A 19,455-nucleotide genomic window follows, 5' to 3' on the forward strand; every position below is an offset into this window, starting at 1 on the left:
TTACCTCAGATCATTTCACCTGATACTTCATGTTGGAGTCAAATTTTCAGGGTTGAGAGAAAAAAACCACCAACCTAGAAATCTATATACAGTGAAATTCTCCCTCAAAAGTAAAGGAGATATTTCTCCTTTCTCACATTAAGAAAAATTAAAGAAATTTTTTGCCAGTAGCTCTGCCTTGTAAGAAATATTAAAAGAAGTTCTTCAGAGTGATGGAAAATGATATATAGGTCAAAAACTCATGAAGAAGAGAAGAGCATTAGAATGGGTATGAAGGTAAAACATAGCCATTAATAAGAAGACTCAGAGGTCAATTCTCTTTAAATTCATCTATAATTCCAATGCAACAAAAATAAATATCTCAACAGGTTTTCATATTGATCCTATAATACATATGGAAACTAAAGGTTCAAGAATAAAAGAAAACTTTCCAGAACACATGAGGCAGGGAAGGTTAACTTTACCAAATTTCCACAATTACTATGATGGAAATAAAGTGGTACAAGCACAGGGCTAGACACAGAGATCAATGGAACAGAGAAAAAGACACATAGGGGAACTTAGTAAGTGACAGAGAAAGTATTATCAACAAAGGAAATTTAAGAAAATATTCCAGTATATGCCCATATAAATCTCAAGGGTTATTTACTCTCAAAAAAATCTCAAGTGTTTTTTATTCTCAAGAAAAAAAATTTGTATAACTGATACATCCCAACATTTACACAAACATGAATTGTATGTAGACTCACATTAGATATATATGCACAAATGTAAAAGAAATTATTAATATTTAGATGAGCTCACAGTATCTAAGTAAGGAGATTTTATCACCTCCACTATCAAAACTTAATAGCTACTAAGGGCTAAGAGGGAAATAAGCCTATTTATAAATATGTATACATACAAATATAAAAAAAATTAACAGTACATAAATAGGGATATGTAGATAAGCCAGGGTTTCTTGGAGGAGGGGAGGTATGTTTTATGTTGCTGCTGCCCTTTTGTTTGATCAGAAATAAATCACTCCTAAGAGTTAGATTTAGAGGCCTAAATTAGAGTCATGAGATAACTTGCATTTTTTTTGTTGTTGTTGTTGTTGCTATTTGGAGTAATTTACTATGAATTTAATTTGCAAATGTCCAGACAGAAATTAAAACAATCATCTAGATATATAATCCATAAGATACCAGTCAAAGATGAGAAAATAACTCTAAATTGACACCAGAGATTTGCTCAAGATGACAGATGGAGCAAACGTTCTAGCCTCACCCTCTGGTCCCATTCCCTGGAGGTCACACACTCACCTGCAGAGGAGGATTGCTGTATAATAAGAGAGAACAGCTCTAAAAGTGCCCAGAGTGAGCCAGCACAGATGGGCGGGGACAGAAAGGGGCTCCTGGAAACACAGTAGGTATGACCTACTACGAGTAAAATTGCTGAGTCATAGTATATACATTGTACAGCTTCCATAGCTACTGCCAAAGAGTTTTCCAAAGTACCTGTACCAATTTACATTCCCACTAGCAGGTTCTAAGTTCTGTTTGCTGTATATTTCCATCAATATGGAAGTAGTATTAACTCAAATAATTGGTTTAACTAAAACTAAATTATTCAGTATTTATTAGCTTCGAGCCTTTAGCTTAAAAATTTACAAAGGGGAAAGGTGCTTCATAAAAAGTATTATGGCTTAGCTTATTTTCTAAAGTTAAAGAAATATAGGCCGGGCATGGTGGCTCATGCCTGTATGCCTAGCACTCTGGGAGGCTGGGGCGGGAGGATCGTTTGAGCTCAGGAGTTCGAAACCAGCCTGAGCAAGAGCAAAACCCCATCTCTACTAAAAAACAGAAAGAAATTAGCTGGACAACTTAAAATATATAGCAAAAATTAGCCGGGCATGATGGCGCATGCCTGTAATCCCAGCTACTCGGGAGGCTGAGGCAAGAGGATCGCTTGAGCCCAGCAGTTTGAGGTTGCTGTGAGCTAGGCTGATGCCATGGCACTCTAACCAGGGTGAGAGAGCGGAACTCTGCCTCAAGAAAAAAAAAAAAAAGGGAGAGAAATATAAAAATATTTTCAGTAAATTATGTGTATTACTACCAGAATTTTCTAAAAAGTCACCTTTATTTCTCCCTTTGCTATGAATAAGACTTTTTGAAACCAACATGAGGGGAAACAAATTCTCTGTACAAACCATTGTGATTGCTCTGTAGGCCAGACAGGTGACTTCCAACTCTGAGGCGCTAGATGGCCTTAAAAACTCTGGGAAAAACCTGAGTTAAGCGCTTGTGCTTAGCAAGAATTAAATGAATTTAGCCACTTCCATATAATAAAGTATTGATCAGGAGCCTTGAATATAGTGTGTGCTAACATTTCAAACAATTTTATGCTCCTTGGGGTATTGGATCTTCATCTTCATGTATTCCAGTCATGTTCAAGAAGAAGTAATTAGAAAATTTCCCAAGAGTTATAGCATTAAAAGTATTTTTTATGAAGCTGGAAAGTTGCAATATACCTTATCTATCATAATAGAGGCTATCATTTCAATAATTAGTGTACTTGCATTTCCTGATTAGAAAATAAACCAATTAAATTTCTATTCAAATGCAATATAGATATTTATAAACACTGGATCTTAACAAATTAGCTGTAAGGTTGTTGTTCATTAGCCAAAAGAATCAATAGCAACATCCCAGCAAGCAATTTCTCAATTGAAGACTTAGAATTCATTGCTCTGAAAATGACCATGACAAACAGAATTTCTACTTGGATTAACTCTCTTACTGAAAACAAGGAAAAATGCTAGATACGATATAAAAACTCCAAACCCTAAAAACTCTTAAGATCTAAAAAGATAGCCACGGGATTTTCAGACCAATTTCTGAATGAACACCTTAAGTAGAAAGCTGAGGAGAAAATTAGTGCACTGGACTGACTGTGACCAGGAAGCATTTACCAACAATACAAACACGAGGGCTCCAGTGGGGCCCCTGGGCCCACGTCCCCCTAGCATATGGAGTTTGGGGAGTCTCCTTACACTGAGCAGGACGCCTGCAAGAGAGGGGATTACACTCTCAGGGTAACGAAAAATCAGATCCCTCTACACACATTCACACTCCTGAAAACTGAGAAGGCTGCCTGGGAAGTTATGGTCTCAGATCTACATTCTTAGGTATTTGCACACTGAGTACAAATGACCTTCTTCTGAAGTAGTGTCCCAACTGGCAGTAGTGTCCCCGTAGAAGCAGAAGCAAACATGCAGCCTTTCTGTGGGAAGCAACATCCACACTAGGTTTCAGGGAATGCCCACAAATGGATTTCAAGGATAATGACCAGCATGGAGTGAACAATAATCGGGCCTTCAGGAAAACAAGATGATTTGAGCACAAACAAGATATAACAGACACCACAGACAAAAGACAACTTTCATAGTCTTCAAATATTGGAATTATCATACATACTATAGAACTACATTTAACAAATGCAAATACGTAAATCGCAAACTGAAAAATATCTACAGGGAACAGGAAACTATAAAAAGCAATATAGATTTGGGGGAAAAAAAAACAAAAAGAATTTCTAGTGATGACAGACTTCTACAAATGAAAAATAACCAAAATCAAAAACTCAATAGCTATATTTGGCAGAATGGCTAGAAGACAGAAACAGAACAAATTAAATCATTCAGAATGTAACACTGAAAGAGAAAAAGATGGAATATATGAAAACACAGTAAGCAGTATAGGAAATACAGTGAGAAAGTTTAATGCACATGTGATCTGAATTGCTGAAGGAGATAGACCAAAGGACAGAGAACAAGCAGAGATAATGGCAGAGAATTTTCCAGATTGATGAAAAAAGGATAATCCACAGATTCAACAGGCACAGAGAATCCTCAATAGAATGAGTAAAATATAAATTTATATTCAGTTATATCATAGTGAATCTACAGAAAACCAAGGACACCACCCCCAAAAAACATTTTTAGGAGGACACAAGGGACAAAAAGAGAGATTCCCTTCAGGGGAAAAACTAAAAGCTAAAAGCTCAACAGCAACAATTCAGAACATAAGATAATGAAATAATATATGCATGATGCTAAATAATCCCAGCAAAAATAACTGCCAACCTAGAATTTAATGCTCAGAAAAACTATCCCTCAAGAAATAAGGACTTTATCAGCCAGACAGTTTGCCACCAGTACACTCAAGCTAAAGGAAACCGTAAAGGATGTGCTTCAGTCAGAAATAAGAGAAGACAGAGGGAAGATGTGAGAACTAAGAAGGAAAGAAGAACAAAGAAAGTAATGAATATGTGGACAAATGTAAATGAACATTAACTATACTAAAGTAGTGATAATAAGGTCTGACAGAATTTTAAAAAAAGAGAAACAAGGCAGACTTAAAAATACCAGACAATGATAACATATATATCATGAGAGACTGAGTGGAGTTAAGTAGGCTAAGGTCTGTATGTTACTTAAAGACAAGGAAGTTTCTAAGTTTAGCTTTTAATAAGTTAATATGCATGATGTAAATATTAGGGTAAGCACTAAAAGAACAGAAAGAGTATATGTATACCAACCTTACATAGAGAAAAAACAAAAAAAGAAAAAGTTAATCAATAGCACAAGAGAGTAGACAAAAAAGTATGCATGAAAAAAAGTTTGAAAGAAGATGGTAGAAGGAATAAAAAATAGATCAACAAGTACAGTGCATAAATGGAGTACATGCTGCAGTCACAAGTCAAAAATTGGACAAATTAAATTACTTGAAAATGTGATATTTTCATGGCATAGATCTAAAACATAAAGAAAGATGTTGGAAGGAAAAGAATGAAAAAAGATATACCAGGCAAATATTAATCAAAAAAAGCCTGTATGATTGTATTAAGGTGGGCCAAAACAGAGAGTAAGGCAAAAGGCATTACTATACATAAAAGTCACTTCACAATGAAAAAAGACTGATTTCATAAGACGACATAATTTGAAATTTACATGTGCCTCAAAATATATAAAACAAAATCTGTCAGAACTACAAGAAGAAATAAATTCGTCATAGAAGATTTATACATACTTCTCTTAGTAATTTATAGAACAAGCAGGCCAAAGTTAGTAAGGAAAGATTTGAACAAGATAACTAATAAATGTACCCAATGGCCATATATTGAATACTGCACCCAACATGTGCAAAATACATATTCTTCTCAAACATACAGACCATCTACAAAAAATAATCTAATAATGGGCTAAAAAGCAAGTCTTAATAAATTTCAACAGATTGAAATTGCAGAGTATATTCTCTAACTTCAAAGCAAATAACCTAGAAATCAATTATACAAAGACAGTGACATGCAGCCATATGAAATTTAAATACACATTAACCCATGAGTCAAAGAAGAAAAATAGAAAATATTTTAACTAAAAGATAACAATTCTATATATCAAAACTTGCGGAATGCTGCTAAAGCAGTATGTAGAGAGAAACACAGTCTTAAATTCATATATTAGAAAAAAGTATGGAAAATTAACACGCTAAATATTTATCTCAAAAAGAAAAAGAATACAAAATAGACTCAAAGAAAGGAAATAAAGATTATTAGAGCACAGATGAAATAGAAAAGAAACATCATAGAGGAGATTAACAAAACTGAATAATGGCTCTTCAATAAAGTCAATAAAACTAACAAACCTCTGGTTAGATTGTTCAAGAAAAAAGGAACAATAAATATCAAAAATTTTAAAAGACATTAGATTATACAAACAGTACAAAAAGATGGCAAGAAAATATTATGAACTTCTTTATGCCAACAAATTGTAAAAACTAAATAAAAAACCAAAATCACAGAAAACAAAACTAATAAAAACTGAATTAAGAAGAAACAGAAAACTATAAAGACAACCCTCACCTCCCTGAGAAAAATCCCAGCTTCACAGGAAAATTCTACCAATATTCAAAGAAAAAATAATTTCAACTCTTTAGAGGATAGAAAAGGAGGGAAAACACTCCCCAACCTATTTTATGAGGCTTGCAAAACCTGACAAAAGCAATAATCTTCAGAGGACTAGCATCCGTAAAACAAAGAATTCCATGAGAAAAGGCCAACTCAAGCGAATACCTGAACAAACACTTTACAAAATAGTATGGGTATATCCAAATAGTCAATACACATGGGAAAAGCCACTCAGCCTCATTAATAGTCTCGAAAAAATGAACTTAATACATATCCATTAAAAAGTCTAAAATAACAAGAGTTAGGATGGCAAGCATCAGGTACTGCCCTCCCAATGTGAACGTAAACTGGTATGTTTCACCTCCTTGGAAAACATTATGTCATTTTCTAGATAAATTAAGTTTACTTATATCCCACAATCACTAATTCTTAAGTACATATACACTAGAAATACATAAACAGCAATATGCACAGAAATATCGCCTACAAATGCCAAAAATGAGAAATAACCTAATGTCTATCAGGAGTAAATAAAGGTACTGTGATTATTCATATACACATATTCATACAGTGGGATACTATACACTGATGAAAAATTAAACAACATGGATAACTTACAAATACTGAACAAAAAAAGTAAGTCACGAATAAATATATTCTGTATTGATAAAGGTTCAAAGTAGGTAAACCAATCTATACTGTTTAGGAGTGCATACACAGGACTATACAGAAATACACAGGAATGATTACTATCACAGTCCAGGTAGTGGTAACTTCTGTGGGTAAATCACTGAGTGGTAATTTCCTGAGTGCTTGCTTTGGACTATCTGTTAAGCTACATACACTTTAATACACTTTTTTGTATTTTACTTTACGATACAACATATAAAACAAGAACAAGAAAACAACCATAAAGAATTGGTAGAAATTTCCTTCTCTCAAAAAATAATAATCCCCTCTCTCAGGACATGTGTCTTTAGAGCCATGAGCTACCATGGAAGAAGTCAGGGCTGCCTGAAGTCACGCTGTTAGAGGACCACCTAGAGATGGAGAGAAATGCTCTAGAAGCCTTCGGATATTCCAGCCCCAGGCATCACCTGACCCAAACCACAAGAAAGACCCAGCCTGAGTGAAAACTGACTTGCTGAGCTCAGTCAACCCCAGGAAGTATGAAAGAGAATACCAAAATGATTGCTGTTGTTGCAAAAATTATTCCTACCTGTAAAATTATGTTTAAAATTATTTGTGGGACAGTAATGAAACCACTCAGGAATTGATAGCCAATAATCAGAGTGAAATCCAAATTCATTACGATGGCCAAGAGCTCCCCACGATCTGCTACTCCTCCCAGCTCCATCTGTCTACCCTGATCTCCTGAAAGACTGCTCCACCCCAGCTGCATCATCAACCACTTTAGGAGTCCTTGAGCAAACTCGCTCCTTACTGTTTTTGCACTTCCTACTCCCTCTGCCTAGAAAGCTCTTTCCCCAGATATATCAGGTGTCTGCCCAAACATCTCGTTATTGAAGAGACAAACTTCTATGTAACATCATCACCACTTACCCATTCATACCCTGATGTTTTCTTCATAGCACTTACTACCTGATATAGTATATATTTATTTGACTATTTGTTATTGTCTACCTCCCTACTTTAATTGTAGGTTCCATGGGAGCAGACACTTCGTTTTGTTCACATCTATCTTTCCCCTTTACCTATAGTAGTACCTAGTATATAGTAAGGCAAGATAATCAATAAATATTGAATGATCACTTAAAGATAACTGAATATGAATAAAACTAACTTTAAGCCTTGGTTTAAACATTAAATCAGACACACACACAAAAAAAGATTTTAAGGAAAAGTCACTGAACTTTATATTAATATTTTCCATCTTTCTCATGACTCTATACTTCTTTTTTGCAGCTAAAATAAAAAGAAAAACAGAGAGTTCAAGATCAGAACTCTGACATTTCCAAATTATCTTTTAATAAGTTTCTCTAATACAGGGAGTCAAACACATCTAAACAAGGCTTAAAATTTCAGATATATAAATGCTTGATACTTTGAAACACCAACAACTTTTGTCCCACCATCACCATCATTGAAGCAAATATAATCTCATTGAAATGTTAAGAAATTTTTTAAAATAAATAAGAGTAAAAGTTTAAAAAAATTTTTTGAAGTAAATGAAAACTAGAAAAGGTTATCTACAAAGAGATTTAAAAAAAAATGAACATAAGAGACATTTATATGGACTGTCTACTTTTTTGAAGACTGGGTAGCTGGTAGTAATACCATCTTAACATTGTAACATTTAGAGACTTGCATAGTCTTCTAAATACTATTCCATAAAAACATTAAGTATGTTAACCAGCATCTAAAGTTCCAAATAAAGTCATTTGCTTCTGATTTTAACAGTAATTCCTATTTAAGAAAGTAAGATGCATACTCTTCTGGCATTCTAAACCTGTATCTGTAGGTTCTAAACCCAAATCTATAAACATTCTATAAATTAAAAATTTTTCATATGCATGCAATAAAAACCCAAATCAGAACTAAGCTAATTCCAAGATGTCACAAGTCAAGGAAGATACTATTTAAGTGAAGGATTCAATGCAAAAAAGGGAACTAAGAGTAAGAGTGTGTGTGTGTGTGTGTGTGTGTGTGTACATATGTATGTACGTGGGGGGGAAGGGGTGGAGGAGAATAATGTGAGGAAACAAATTCCAGAATTTAGTTCCACAATGTTATCTATGTGACTATGAAGGTGTCAAAAATTAATTTTTTTGTTACATGATAATTCCTTTTTAATATAATCTTAATTTCTAGATTCTACACTTTCATTCCTTATCATTATAGTCAGTCCCCAACTCCCGAGAGACTGCTGTCTAAAATTCTGCCTGCAGGGTTAGTTGTTTGAACTTTGAAAAACATTTTCATATCAAAATCTCTTCTGGGTTATGCCTCCGATTGCCCATATAATTTGTTATCCAAAATCGGTCACTATTGTTTGGGTCAAAGGCTAAATGAGACAAGAGGCCAGAACAATAGGCAGAAGCTGAGGCTCGGGCTCACAGCTCCCCTGCACCAAATCACCAGCGCTTCAGCAGGGGCAGGGGCAGGAGACGGGAAAGCCACCTGCTGGTGAAACCTGATACTGCTACTCACACCACAATCTCAGTTGTCCTCCTACCTGGCTCCCCTTCTAGGGGCCTTTCTGCAAATAGGATGGGGGGCAGGTTTTCTTCTCTCTAAAGTCAGCACCCAGCTCACCTAAGGTTCACTTAAAAGCACAGGTTCTCAAATGGAGGCAATTTTGCCACCAAGAGGACATATGTCAATGTGCAGAGACGGTTGGTTGTCACACATGAAGGGAGACGGAGCAGGTGCCATCAGCCTTTAGTGGGTAGAGGCCAGGGATGCTGCCAAACATCCCACAAGGCACAAGACAGTCCCCCACAACAAAAAATTGTCCATCCCAAAATGCCCTTAGTGCCAAAGTTGAAATATCCTGCTCTAAGGGTTTATACTATGGATTACAACAAATAATCAGGCAAGAAGTAGTAGGCTGGGGAAAAGGTATGGTATGGACCAGAAGGGAAACAGAATAATAAAGAAAAACCCCAAGGAAGTCAACACAGAGGCAGGAGATTTCCTATGTTCACCCCGCCATGGAGAGGGCGGGTTTTCTGAATGTTTTTTCACATGAGGAAGACATATGAGCCAAGCATATGTAAACTAGGTCTCCTTTATACAGAATTACCAAATAAATGAAAAAGAGCTTTTTTCAGAAGCTCCCAGAACTGACCGTAGAGCGATAGTCTTTCAATAAAATAGGATACTGTATTATTGCTTCAAAAGCTGACAATGTGATCTTGATAAATTCTTCCGATGCCATTAGTCCTAGAAATATAGTTAATTATAGGTGTTATTATTAATATTATTGTGTTCCAAATCACAACATCAAAGTGCCTCAAATAAAGACATAAAACATCCCATGGTCTACTCACCTATGGCTCCATCTATGTTAGTTTCTCCTGAGTCTACCGATATAATATGATTCTGGAAAGAATAAAATTTTTAATAAATGGTGATTTCAAAATAACTCTGAAATAAAATATAGGTAATTAATGTTTTGCCCAAAAGTACACCCATTATTCTTGGAGAAATAATTCATGGAAGGCATAAATACTCACAACATATATTATAGATACTATAATTATAGTTTTAAAATTATATTACATGCTATACATAAATTATAAACTATAATCATTTTTAAATGTACAAGTCACTATCAATGAGACTTAGAGTTAGAATAGATTCAGTGGAAATATAAACATCTGCAGAAGTGAGAACGATACAATTAATACATAACCATTTCCAATAACATGCCACACTTGCTTCTCTCACTACCTTGGAAGTTAGTGACAACGGCACCTAGTCAGGTGAAATAGTCCTCTCAAAGGAAGATAAAGTCTTATTAATAGCTACCCTGAGTACAAACTGCATCAACACACAGCAGTTTGGTTATCATGGCCTGTCTTCAAATTTCATCACTGTTTTTAGTTCCTTCTAGACACCTCCTACCCCAACCCCCTTATCCATGCTCCCATGCACCATGCTCGTGCTTCCTTCGCAGGAAGACCTCCAGTGCTGTTTGGGAGGCAGGACTGAGCAGCTCGGCTGTGAGCTCTCTGAGGACTCCGCTCCCTGGGTGAGTGCCCTTCCCCGTCCCTGGCTGAGTACTCCAGACAGAACAGCTGCTCAAGAACATGATCTCAATGAAACAATCACTGCCATGGCTATAACTAGGCAGAGCACCCATGTCACTAATTTACAGAGACACTGCAACAGAGTTCTTGCCCTTAGGCTCACAAAATAATATATATATAATATTTTATATATGATAACAAATGGCAAATAAAATATAAAATGACCCCAGATCTAAAAATAACTAAGTGTAGGCAATTAGCACAGAGTAGAAATTGGTCTACTATTCTCCAAAGGTTTTTCTTAAAATATTTGATACATATAAAAGAATATATGTAACATATGCAAAAGAACATATGTATATATTTTGTATTATAAAGAACAAAGAAAACTCTTAAAGCCACCAGTCAAGTTAAGAACTAAGACATTCTCAATTGCTTGCATAAACTCCCCCATTCCATCTGCCTGCCTCTCTCCTAGACATAACCATTATCATGAATTTACTATTTCTTTGGTTTTTGTGAACAGTTTTAACACATACACGTGTTCTCAAATAGTTTATTGGTATTTTTGAGCCTTACTGAAATCATCAAACTATATACGGTTCATACAAATGGGACAGTGTATAGTCATTAAAATGTTCAGAAAACCTAACACCTGAAACTATTAATTGGGTCATTAAATATGAAAAGTCCAATTTCAAATCCAAAGTGTAGTTTCTTATATCTCAAACATGAAGCAGTACAATTAATCAAAGTATACACCTAAACCATAGACACAGTTTTGCCATCTAAACAGTAGCTTATTTAAGCCAGTGGTGAAGAAGCCTGGAGAGCCAGTGGCTGTGAAATTGCAAAAGGCATTTTCCACAGCCTGTTGAGAATTGAATATTTTTCCTTTCAAGAAGTGGTTCAAAGCCTGGGCAAAGTGGTAGTCAGTTGGTGCAAGGTCTGGTGAATACAGCAGATGACAGAGAGTTTCCAAGTCCAGCTTCTGTAGTTTGAGCAGCGCTATTTGTGCCACATGTGGTCACATGCTGTCTTGCAAAAGGATTGGCCTGACTCTATTGACCAATGTTGGCCACTAAATCATAATCATCCTCATCATTCTGTCCAACTGGTTGCAGTAGACATCCGCTGTAATCAACTGACCAGGTTTCATGAAGCTATAGCAGATAACACCAGCACCAGACCACCAAACAGACACCATTAGCTTTATCTGATGAATATTTGGTTTTGGGCTGTGTTTCACCACTTCATCTTTATCCAACCATTGTACCGAACACTTCTGATTGTCAAAAGAATCCATTTTTCATCACACGTAACAATACAGTGTAGCAATGCTTCACTTTTATGCTGTGACAGCAAAAAAAAAAAAAAAAAAAAGCTAGCTTCGAGATGATTTCTGAGGCTCATTTAATTCATGTGGAACCCATCTATCCAGCTTCTTGACCTTGTCGATTTTTTCAAATGGTACAATATTTTTAGAATAGTAACGTCAAACCTGGCTGCTAACTTACTCGTAGCTTGAGATGGATTCACTTCCATTCATTATTATCCACCTTTCAGCTCATCATTAACTACCTTGGTCTCAGATCGCCCACGTGGCTTATTGTCAAGATTAAAATCAACAGAATGGAACTTCTCAAACCATGGACCTACTGTGCATTCATTAGCCACATCCTTCCCAAATATTTCATTGATATTTTGAGCTGTCTGCACTGCATTGGTTCCGCAACAGAACTCATATGAATTTTTGACTTATTCATGGTCTCAGAAAAATTGCTCTAAAAAATCTGCAAGATAATCACAATCCAAAACATGTGTTTGAAAGACTGAGGATGTTCCTTCACAATAAAAAATAAAACAAGAAGTGTCAAAGTGAAATGTCAGAGATATCAACTGTCACACTTAGTATTTAAGGAAATCAGACATTTCCTATTTAATAACCTATATAAAACAACTACAAAAAACCAACCATAGGGGAAAAGCTCTGTGACATGGGCTGGGCAATGATTTTTTTGGATTTGAATCCAAAAGCACAGGCAACAAAAGCAAAAATAGACAAATAGGATTACATAAAACTAAAAAGCTTCTGCATAGCCAAGGAAACAATCAACAGAGTGAAGAGACAGCAAACAGAATGGGTGAAAATATCTGCAAACCATACATCTGATAAGGGGTTAACAGCCAAAATATATAAGTAACTGAAACAACTCAATAGTAAGAAAGCAGATAACTTGATTATAAAAATGGTCAAAGGATCTGAATATTTAAAAGAAGATAAACGATCAAAAAGTATATGAAAAAATGCTCAACATCACTTATCACGGAATTGCAAATTTAAAGTACAATGAGTTATCACCTCACACCTGTTAGAATGGCTACTATCAAAAAGCAAAGAAAGCAAGTGCTGGCAAGGATGTGGAGAAAAGGGAACACTTGCACACTGTTGGTGGGAATGTAAATCAATGCAGCCATTATGGAAAACAGCTTGGAGGTTCCTTTAAAAATTGAAAATGGAACCACCATATGATCTAGCAATCTCACTACTGGGTATATATCCAAAAGAAATAAAATCAGTATGTGGAAGAGGTGTCTGTACTGCCATGTTTACTGCAGCACTATTCACAACAGCCAAGATATAGAATCACCTAAATGACCATCAACAGATGAATGGATAATGCAAATGTGGTGGATATACACAATGGAATACTATTCAACCTTAAAAAAGAAGAAAAAATCTTGTAGTTTGTGGTAACATGGATTAAGCTGGAGGATAACATATTTAGTGAAATACACCAGGTGCAGAAAGACAAATATTACATGAAGCTACAAAAACTCAACTCAGGAGTAGAGAGGAGAATGGTGGTTACCAGGGAGATTTAACGTACAACAGGGTGAATATAGTTAAGAACAATGTGTTGCATTCTTGAAAATTGCCAAGAGAGTAGGTTATAAATAAGTATATGAGGTAATGGACATGTTCATTAGCTCAATTTAGCCATTCCATATGATACATATTTCAAAACAGTGTGCTGTATTTGATAAACATATACAATTTTTGTCAATTAAAAAATGTTTTAAAAAAGAATTTGTTGGCCGGGAGTGGTGGCTCACACCTATAATCCTAGCACTCTGGGAGGCAAAGGCAGAAGAACCGCTCAAGGTCAGGAGTTCAAGACCAGCCTGAGCAAGAGCCAGACCCCATCTCTACTAAAAATAAAAAGAAATTATATGGACATCTAAAATATATATATATGTATATATAAAAAATTAGGCAGGCATGGTGGCGCATGCCTGTAATCCTAGCTACTTGGGAGGCTAAGGCAGAAGGATTGCTTGAGCCCACGAGTTTGAGGTTGCTGTGAGCTAGGCTGACACCATGGCACTCTAGCCTGGGCAACAGAGTGAGTCTCTGTCTAAAAAAAAAAAAGAATTTGTTAAAGATATGGGAAAATATTTAATATGCCATGTGAATTTTAAAAAGGTAGAATATAAATCTATATAGGTACAGCATGGTCTCAAACACAAGTATCTGCATATGTCACATATGTGTTATACATAAATAATTTTTTCTACATTATATATGAATAGAAAACATTATAAGGAAGCAACAATGTTAACAAGGTTGTCTCCTACTGTGAAGTTATAGGTAATTTTATTTTCTTCAAATTTCATTATAATTTTCCAAATTTTCTTTAATAAGCATGCATTTTTATAATTTAAATAAGCAAGCATAAATTACCTTTAAAGAAAAAAATCTTAAAACAAAGACATTTATTATCTTGGTTAGAAAGAAAATCAAAAACCTAGAAAATGCAAGCTCTTTGAAAACTGAAAATACACAATGCCCTAAATTCTCTTTTTTGGTCTATGAATAAGCGAACAAGAAAGACTAAAAAAGAAATAATGGAGTTAATTTTAGAAAGAGGCAATGTATACTTTTCATAATAATTTGGTGGAAATAGTTTCACAAAATTCCAAAATGCGCACATAACTTTTATTGAATAAATTATGGATTTGATGCTGAATAAAAAATTGAGAGAGAGAATGTCTTTTGACTTAACCAAATCTACTTAAATGTCTGTGGATTACTAAATCAAGAAAAGGCGGCACAGAGCAGTATATATACAATGATCCTTTCTGTGTAATTCTTTTAAAAGTATGTAGATAATACACAAATGCTGGTGATATAAACAATAATTTTTGAGAAAGAGATCACAGGAAAGAAGGAGCACTGGTTCCTTTTGGAACCTGAGACAGGTGTGCTTGCTTCACTTTGCATTTTCTGCCTTTGTCCTGTTGGGATTTTCTAACCACTCATATGTATTACTTTTTTCTTTTTTTTTTATATTAACAAAGGTTATCTAAATGGTGAAATTATGGGATTCTTTTAACTTCTTTTCTTCCTATACTTCCCCTATTTAATTTTGAAAAAATCTCTACTGAATATTTCATTGATTTACCAATTTCAATGTCTTTTGATGTATTTCTTCTTCATTCTCAGTGTAATAGGAAGTAATAAGGTGAGAGTGAGGACAGGGTAGGAGGCATTGGAGATTCAAAGAGAAAAGGAAGCATATAAATAGTCATGTATGTGAGCATGGAGGTATACCAATCAGGAAAATAAACTACGTGTACCAGTCTGCAGAGTGAGCAGTCACGTATTTTAAGTGAGACCTGTTACTTTCACTATGTTTTTCTCTAGCCATATTTAGCCACTCAAAGCAGAGGCAAGGTAGGTAGAGACTTGAATTTCACCAGCATTAGGAGTTGCCAGAGGAAAGCAATGAAGGAAGAGAGAGGAAAAGGAGCTCTGGGTCTACACGAGGCAGCAACTGCAGTTGGACCACGCACTCTGCATGGAGTAGACAGGAGGTGAAGAAGCTGAGCCTGGGAGGGCAGGACAGTGGGCGGGAAGCTGGGAAGAACAGTTTAAGTCTCAGAGGAGTTGAAGGGCTGTGGGAGCTGGGGAGGAGAGGCAGGAATCTGAAAATAAGGGACGGTGGCCAGGCAAAGCGATGCGAACAACAGGGTCAAGAGTCTGGCCATGGGGGCAGGCGGCTGAGGGGAAGACAGACAAGCTCGTGGGGAGAGAGGCAGCCGAGGAGCTGAGAGGGATATCAAATTCTCCAGAAGTGACGCCAGGAGCAGCAAAGAGAGGCTCACAGTGAGTCCAATGCTGAAAACACGTTGAGAAATGAGGGGCAATGACCCAGAGATCTGCAGATGACCACAACACAGGGGCTAACACGGGGCATCTTCGGATGGCACAAGCTTCAAAGCTGGGAGTTTCAGCAGGGGAGGAAAAAGGATGGACACGCACCCCACAGCTAGGCCCACTGGCTGGAGGAGTGTGGGGCAGAAAACAGCCCCAAATAGAGGGCAGGAAGGACAGCTGTGCCCCGCAGGCAGGCCAGTGCTCTCCGATATCATTCCGTACTCCCCCGGAGAAGCTAAAACAAGCTCCTGCAGCAAACTGGGAATATGAATTCATGGTCTGTTAAACAGGAAAAAACCCATAACCAGAACATCTATGTGGCAACAAATAAGTATACAGTATCATATTTTTCAAAACACAAGAGTGCACTATCTCTGCTTCATGTACAACTGAAGCCAAAATCTCTCCCCTATAATAAAAATCTGCAGAGGGCAGGAAGTATGTCTGCTCTCAGTTATCTTTTGTAGCAAACTATAACCACCACAAAGCCATCATACTTTTACAAACTAATGGAGCCAGAACTTAAACACAGCAAAGTCTTCTTCCTCAGCTCATTAATCAAGAGCATTTTCAAAAGGACACAAGAAATACAGTGAGCATTAGGTTAATACACATGAGTTCCCTAACATATTTCCTTAATGTCATTACTTTCTGTTTCCCAGCCCCGTTCAGTGGAGCCCAATTCTTTTGGAATACCAAAAGAAACATGGTATTCACCACAGAATTTCCCTACAGCAGGTCCTTGACTGGACTGCTAACACCTGGAGAAGGAGCCAGGTGTGATGATGACAGGCTGCTTCTGCCAATAAGAAATGACGACAACCATTATCAGCTGGGTTGTCCTCTTTTGCCAGAAGCCTTTCAAAGCTTGATAATGGTTTAAAAGTACCCTGCTGAATTGCTTCCAAACACTAGTTTCTTTAAAATATAAGAAGATTAAAACTTCATTTTACTTGGGGGGAAAAAAAGGTTAACAAAAAGTTAATTACTAACTCATGTCTCCATATATAAGTAGTATTCTGAATTTTTCTACCAAAAACAAAAATGTGCATAGGTCAAACAGGCAAACCATGCCCTGGTGCCGTTGTGAAAAATGAAGCCAGTGGGAAGCACAATTCCACTGCCCTCTCCAGCCAGCTCCTTTGAGATCCTCTAATGAGCAGAGATCAGACCAACCATGGTCACCATCTCCACACTCACCCCAAGGCAGGCCAGCAGCTCCTGGAGATTTGCTTTAGCAGAAGCCAAGAAGTTCTTGGCAGCAACTTGCCGCTCCCGGACACAGCTACTAAAGGACACTGAAAGTTTGAATGCCTCAAATTAAGGCATATTTTTGAAATATAAAAGGACATATATCTGCCATACTACAGTAGCTACTCTACCAAATACATTTTGAAAATAATATTTATCTCCAGATGGCCCAATAAATCTTTCAAAACACAATGCTCACCAAAACACTCCAGCCTGGGCAACAGAGCAAGATCTGTCTCTTAAAAAAAACAAAACAAACACAATGCTATTTATGGGTAAACATGAATGGACTACTTCCTCATGTCACCAGAACCGAAGCAGCACTGTGCTCTAGACAGTTTCACACAAGCGTTCTGTGGACTGAGCTATAGAACATTTATAACTATGCTGTCCCGCCCCTTCCTCACCAAAAAAGAAACCCTGAAGTAAGTTTGGAAAACCTTTGCTTTAAAGCAGAAAACACAAGAGACTTTAATATGCTAATCTGCACTGTAAGTTTCTAAGGGGCTGTGTAGGATGTTGGATGAGTTGACTATGCCTCGTGGCATCAGTAGGGCACTGGAACTTGAATACTATTTTTGGTGTGCTCTGGAAATACTATGAATTAACTCATAGAAGCAGCATCCAACTCTCAACAACTCATAATAATGCGTACAAGAACAGAAGGGATAACTAAATCCAGATCCTGAATTTTAGTAATTCTCTCCCTTCGCTAGCATTTCATCAGTGCCATCAACACTGAGTCTAAGGAAAGGTGAACACACAAGTCAGGCCAACAAACAAATAAGAAAAATAATGAAAGAATTCTGGGACTAGCCATGATTTAAACTAGTAAAATAGCCTGAACACAGCAAAAAAGACCTCCAATTTATTTGCCACACTCTCTCTACTTGGGTGAGATTATCAAGGAAAAAAATGCTAAAGATATTTTCAATATCATAAAGATCTTTAAACCAGGCAAGTTATTTTTTATTCTCTAAAAGTGCCTACACAGAGGAGACCCCACAGAACATCCACAACTTGCAAAGAGTACTCCTGTTCCCAGGCCTTTCCTCAGTGTGGCCTCCTCTCTCGTTTCTGAACACAGTATTGCAAGGAGCAGATGAGTTCTCCCTAACACAGAGATATATAATTCCTGAAAGTGCATGAAGACTTTTATGTTGGAGACAGCTGGTAGTTTCTTGAAAACCTAAAGCGTACCTGGTTAATGTAGGCAGAAAAAAGTACTACACATGAAAAGAAATTAATAGGAGAAAGAACACTGGACAATTATACCTATTCCAAACACACACTGTGCCAAAATATTCCAAGGTGGGCTACAAGGGCAAAATTACCATTTTCAGGCATGGCATGCCAGTGCAATGGGATTATAAATATAGAATTATAGTCTTGCTAAAATGATGCCTATATTGTACTTAAAATAGATACAAAGTAAACTAAAGATGGTCATTGATGAAAACTCTAATAATTTTGTAATTCATAAATGTGCTACAAAAATTAACTATTTTCCAGAATTCAGGATTTAGACACTAGAATGATAAAGCTTTGAAAGAGAGCAGAGAAAGGACCCCTACTGCACTACCCAAACACACTGCTTCCTGTCAGCAACCTCCACTCAGTATTTGTATTTACTTAAAATCATCACATTGCACCCTATGAACCTTCTAGAAAACTAGAGTTTCACTTGTGGGTGGAACAAACTTAACAATAAAATTGAGAGGTCTACTTCATTTTAACTAGATACCTCTATGGCATTTTGAAAATCTCAGGTGGGTTTATTATTAATATCAAAGTAAGACTGGAGCCGCTGCATGACAAAGGTCTTAGCTTTCCCTTTGTACAGCTCCTCATGTCACCAACGATATGTACTGTAACTTCTACAGGCAAGGGAAAAAGATAACATAATTCATGAACCACAATCTAAACAAAAAGGTAATTTTTGTGAACAAAAATTGAAGTCAAAGATAGTACAATGATTTGTTTTTCATTTCTATTAATACCTGTATCATCAAAATTAAATTAAAGAAAAGGCTAAACTGAGCTTAACGTAGAGAGATGCCATCATAAAAAGAGACACTGCACATGGCAGGACAATGTAATCCAAAGTAAATAACGATGATAATATATTCCTAGCATTCCATTTTCACCAGTTTTATTATTTTAACTTTTTTCATGATGTTTAATACCAAAATCTATGAAAAGAGTGTCTATGGACTTATTTACCCTATTTGGGCTGTCTCTGAACAAAATACATTATCAGGAGAGAATGTGTTTTTTCTCCAAATGTCAAATTTTATTACAGTCAACAGATAAAAATAT

The 19,455-nt window shown here is 36.3% G+C and overlaps 1 protein-coding gene across 1 annotated transcript in view; it reads right to left on the bottom strand.

Moving 5' to 3' along the window:
• ULK4 (unc-51 like kinase 4) overlaps positions 1–19,455 on the bottom strand; it is a 561,027-nt gene that overhangs the window by 340,278 nt on the left and 201,294 nt on the right. The window contains exons 26-27 of the mRNA XM_069475562.1: positions 9,963–10,014; positions 9,761–9,855 (exon numbers count right to left, since the gene is read on the bottom strand). Coding sequence (XP_069331663.1) covers positions 9,761–9,855; positions 9,963–10,014 — 147 coding nt within the window. The remainder of the gene's footprint in view (positions 1–9,760; positions 9,856–9,962; positions 10,015–19,455) is intronic.

Source organism: Eulemur rufifrons, chromosome 7 (genome assembly GCF_041146395.1).
Source record: "Eulemur rufifrons isolate Redbay chromosome 7, OSU_ERuf_1, whole genome shotgun sequence".
NCBI lineage: Eukaryota > Metazoa > Chordata > Mammalia > Primates > Lemuridae > Eulemur > Eulemur rufifrons.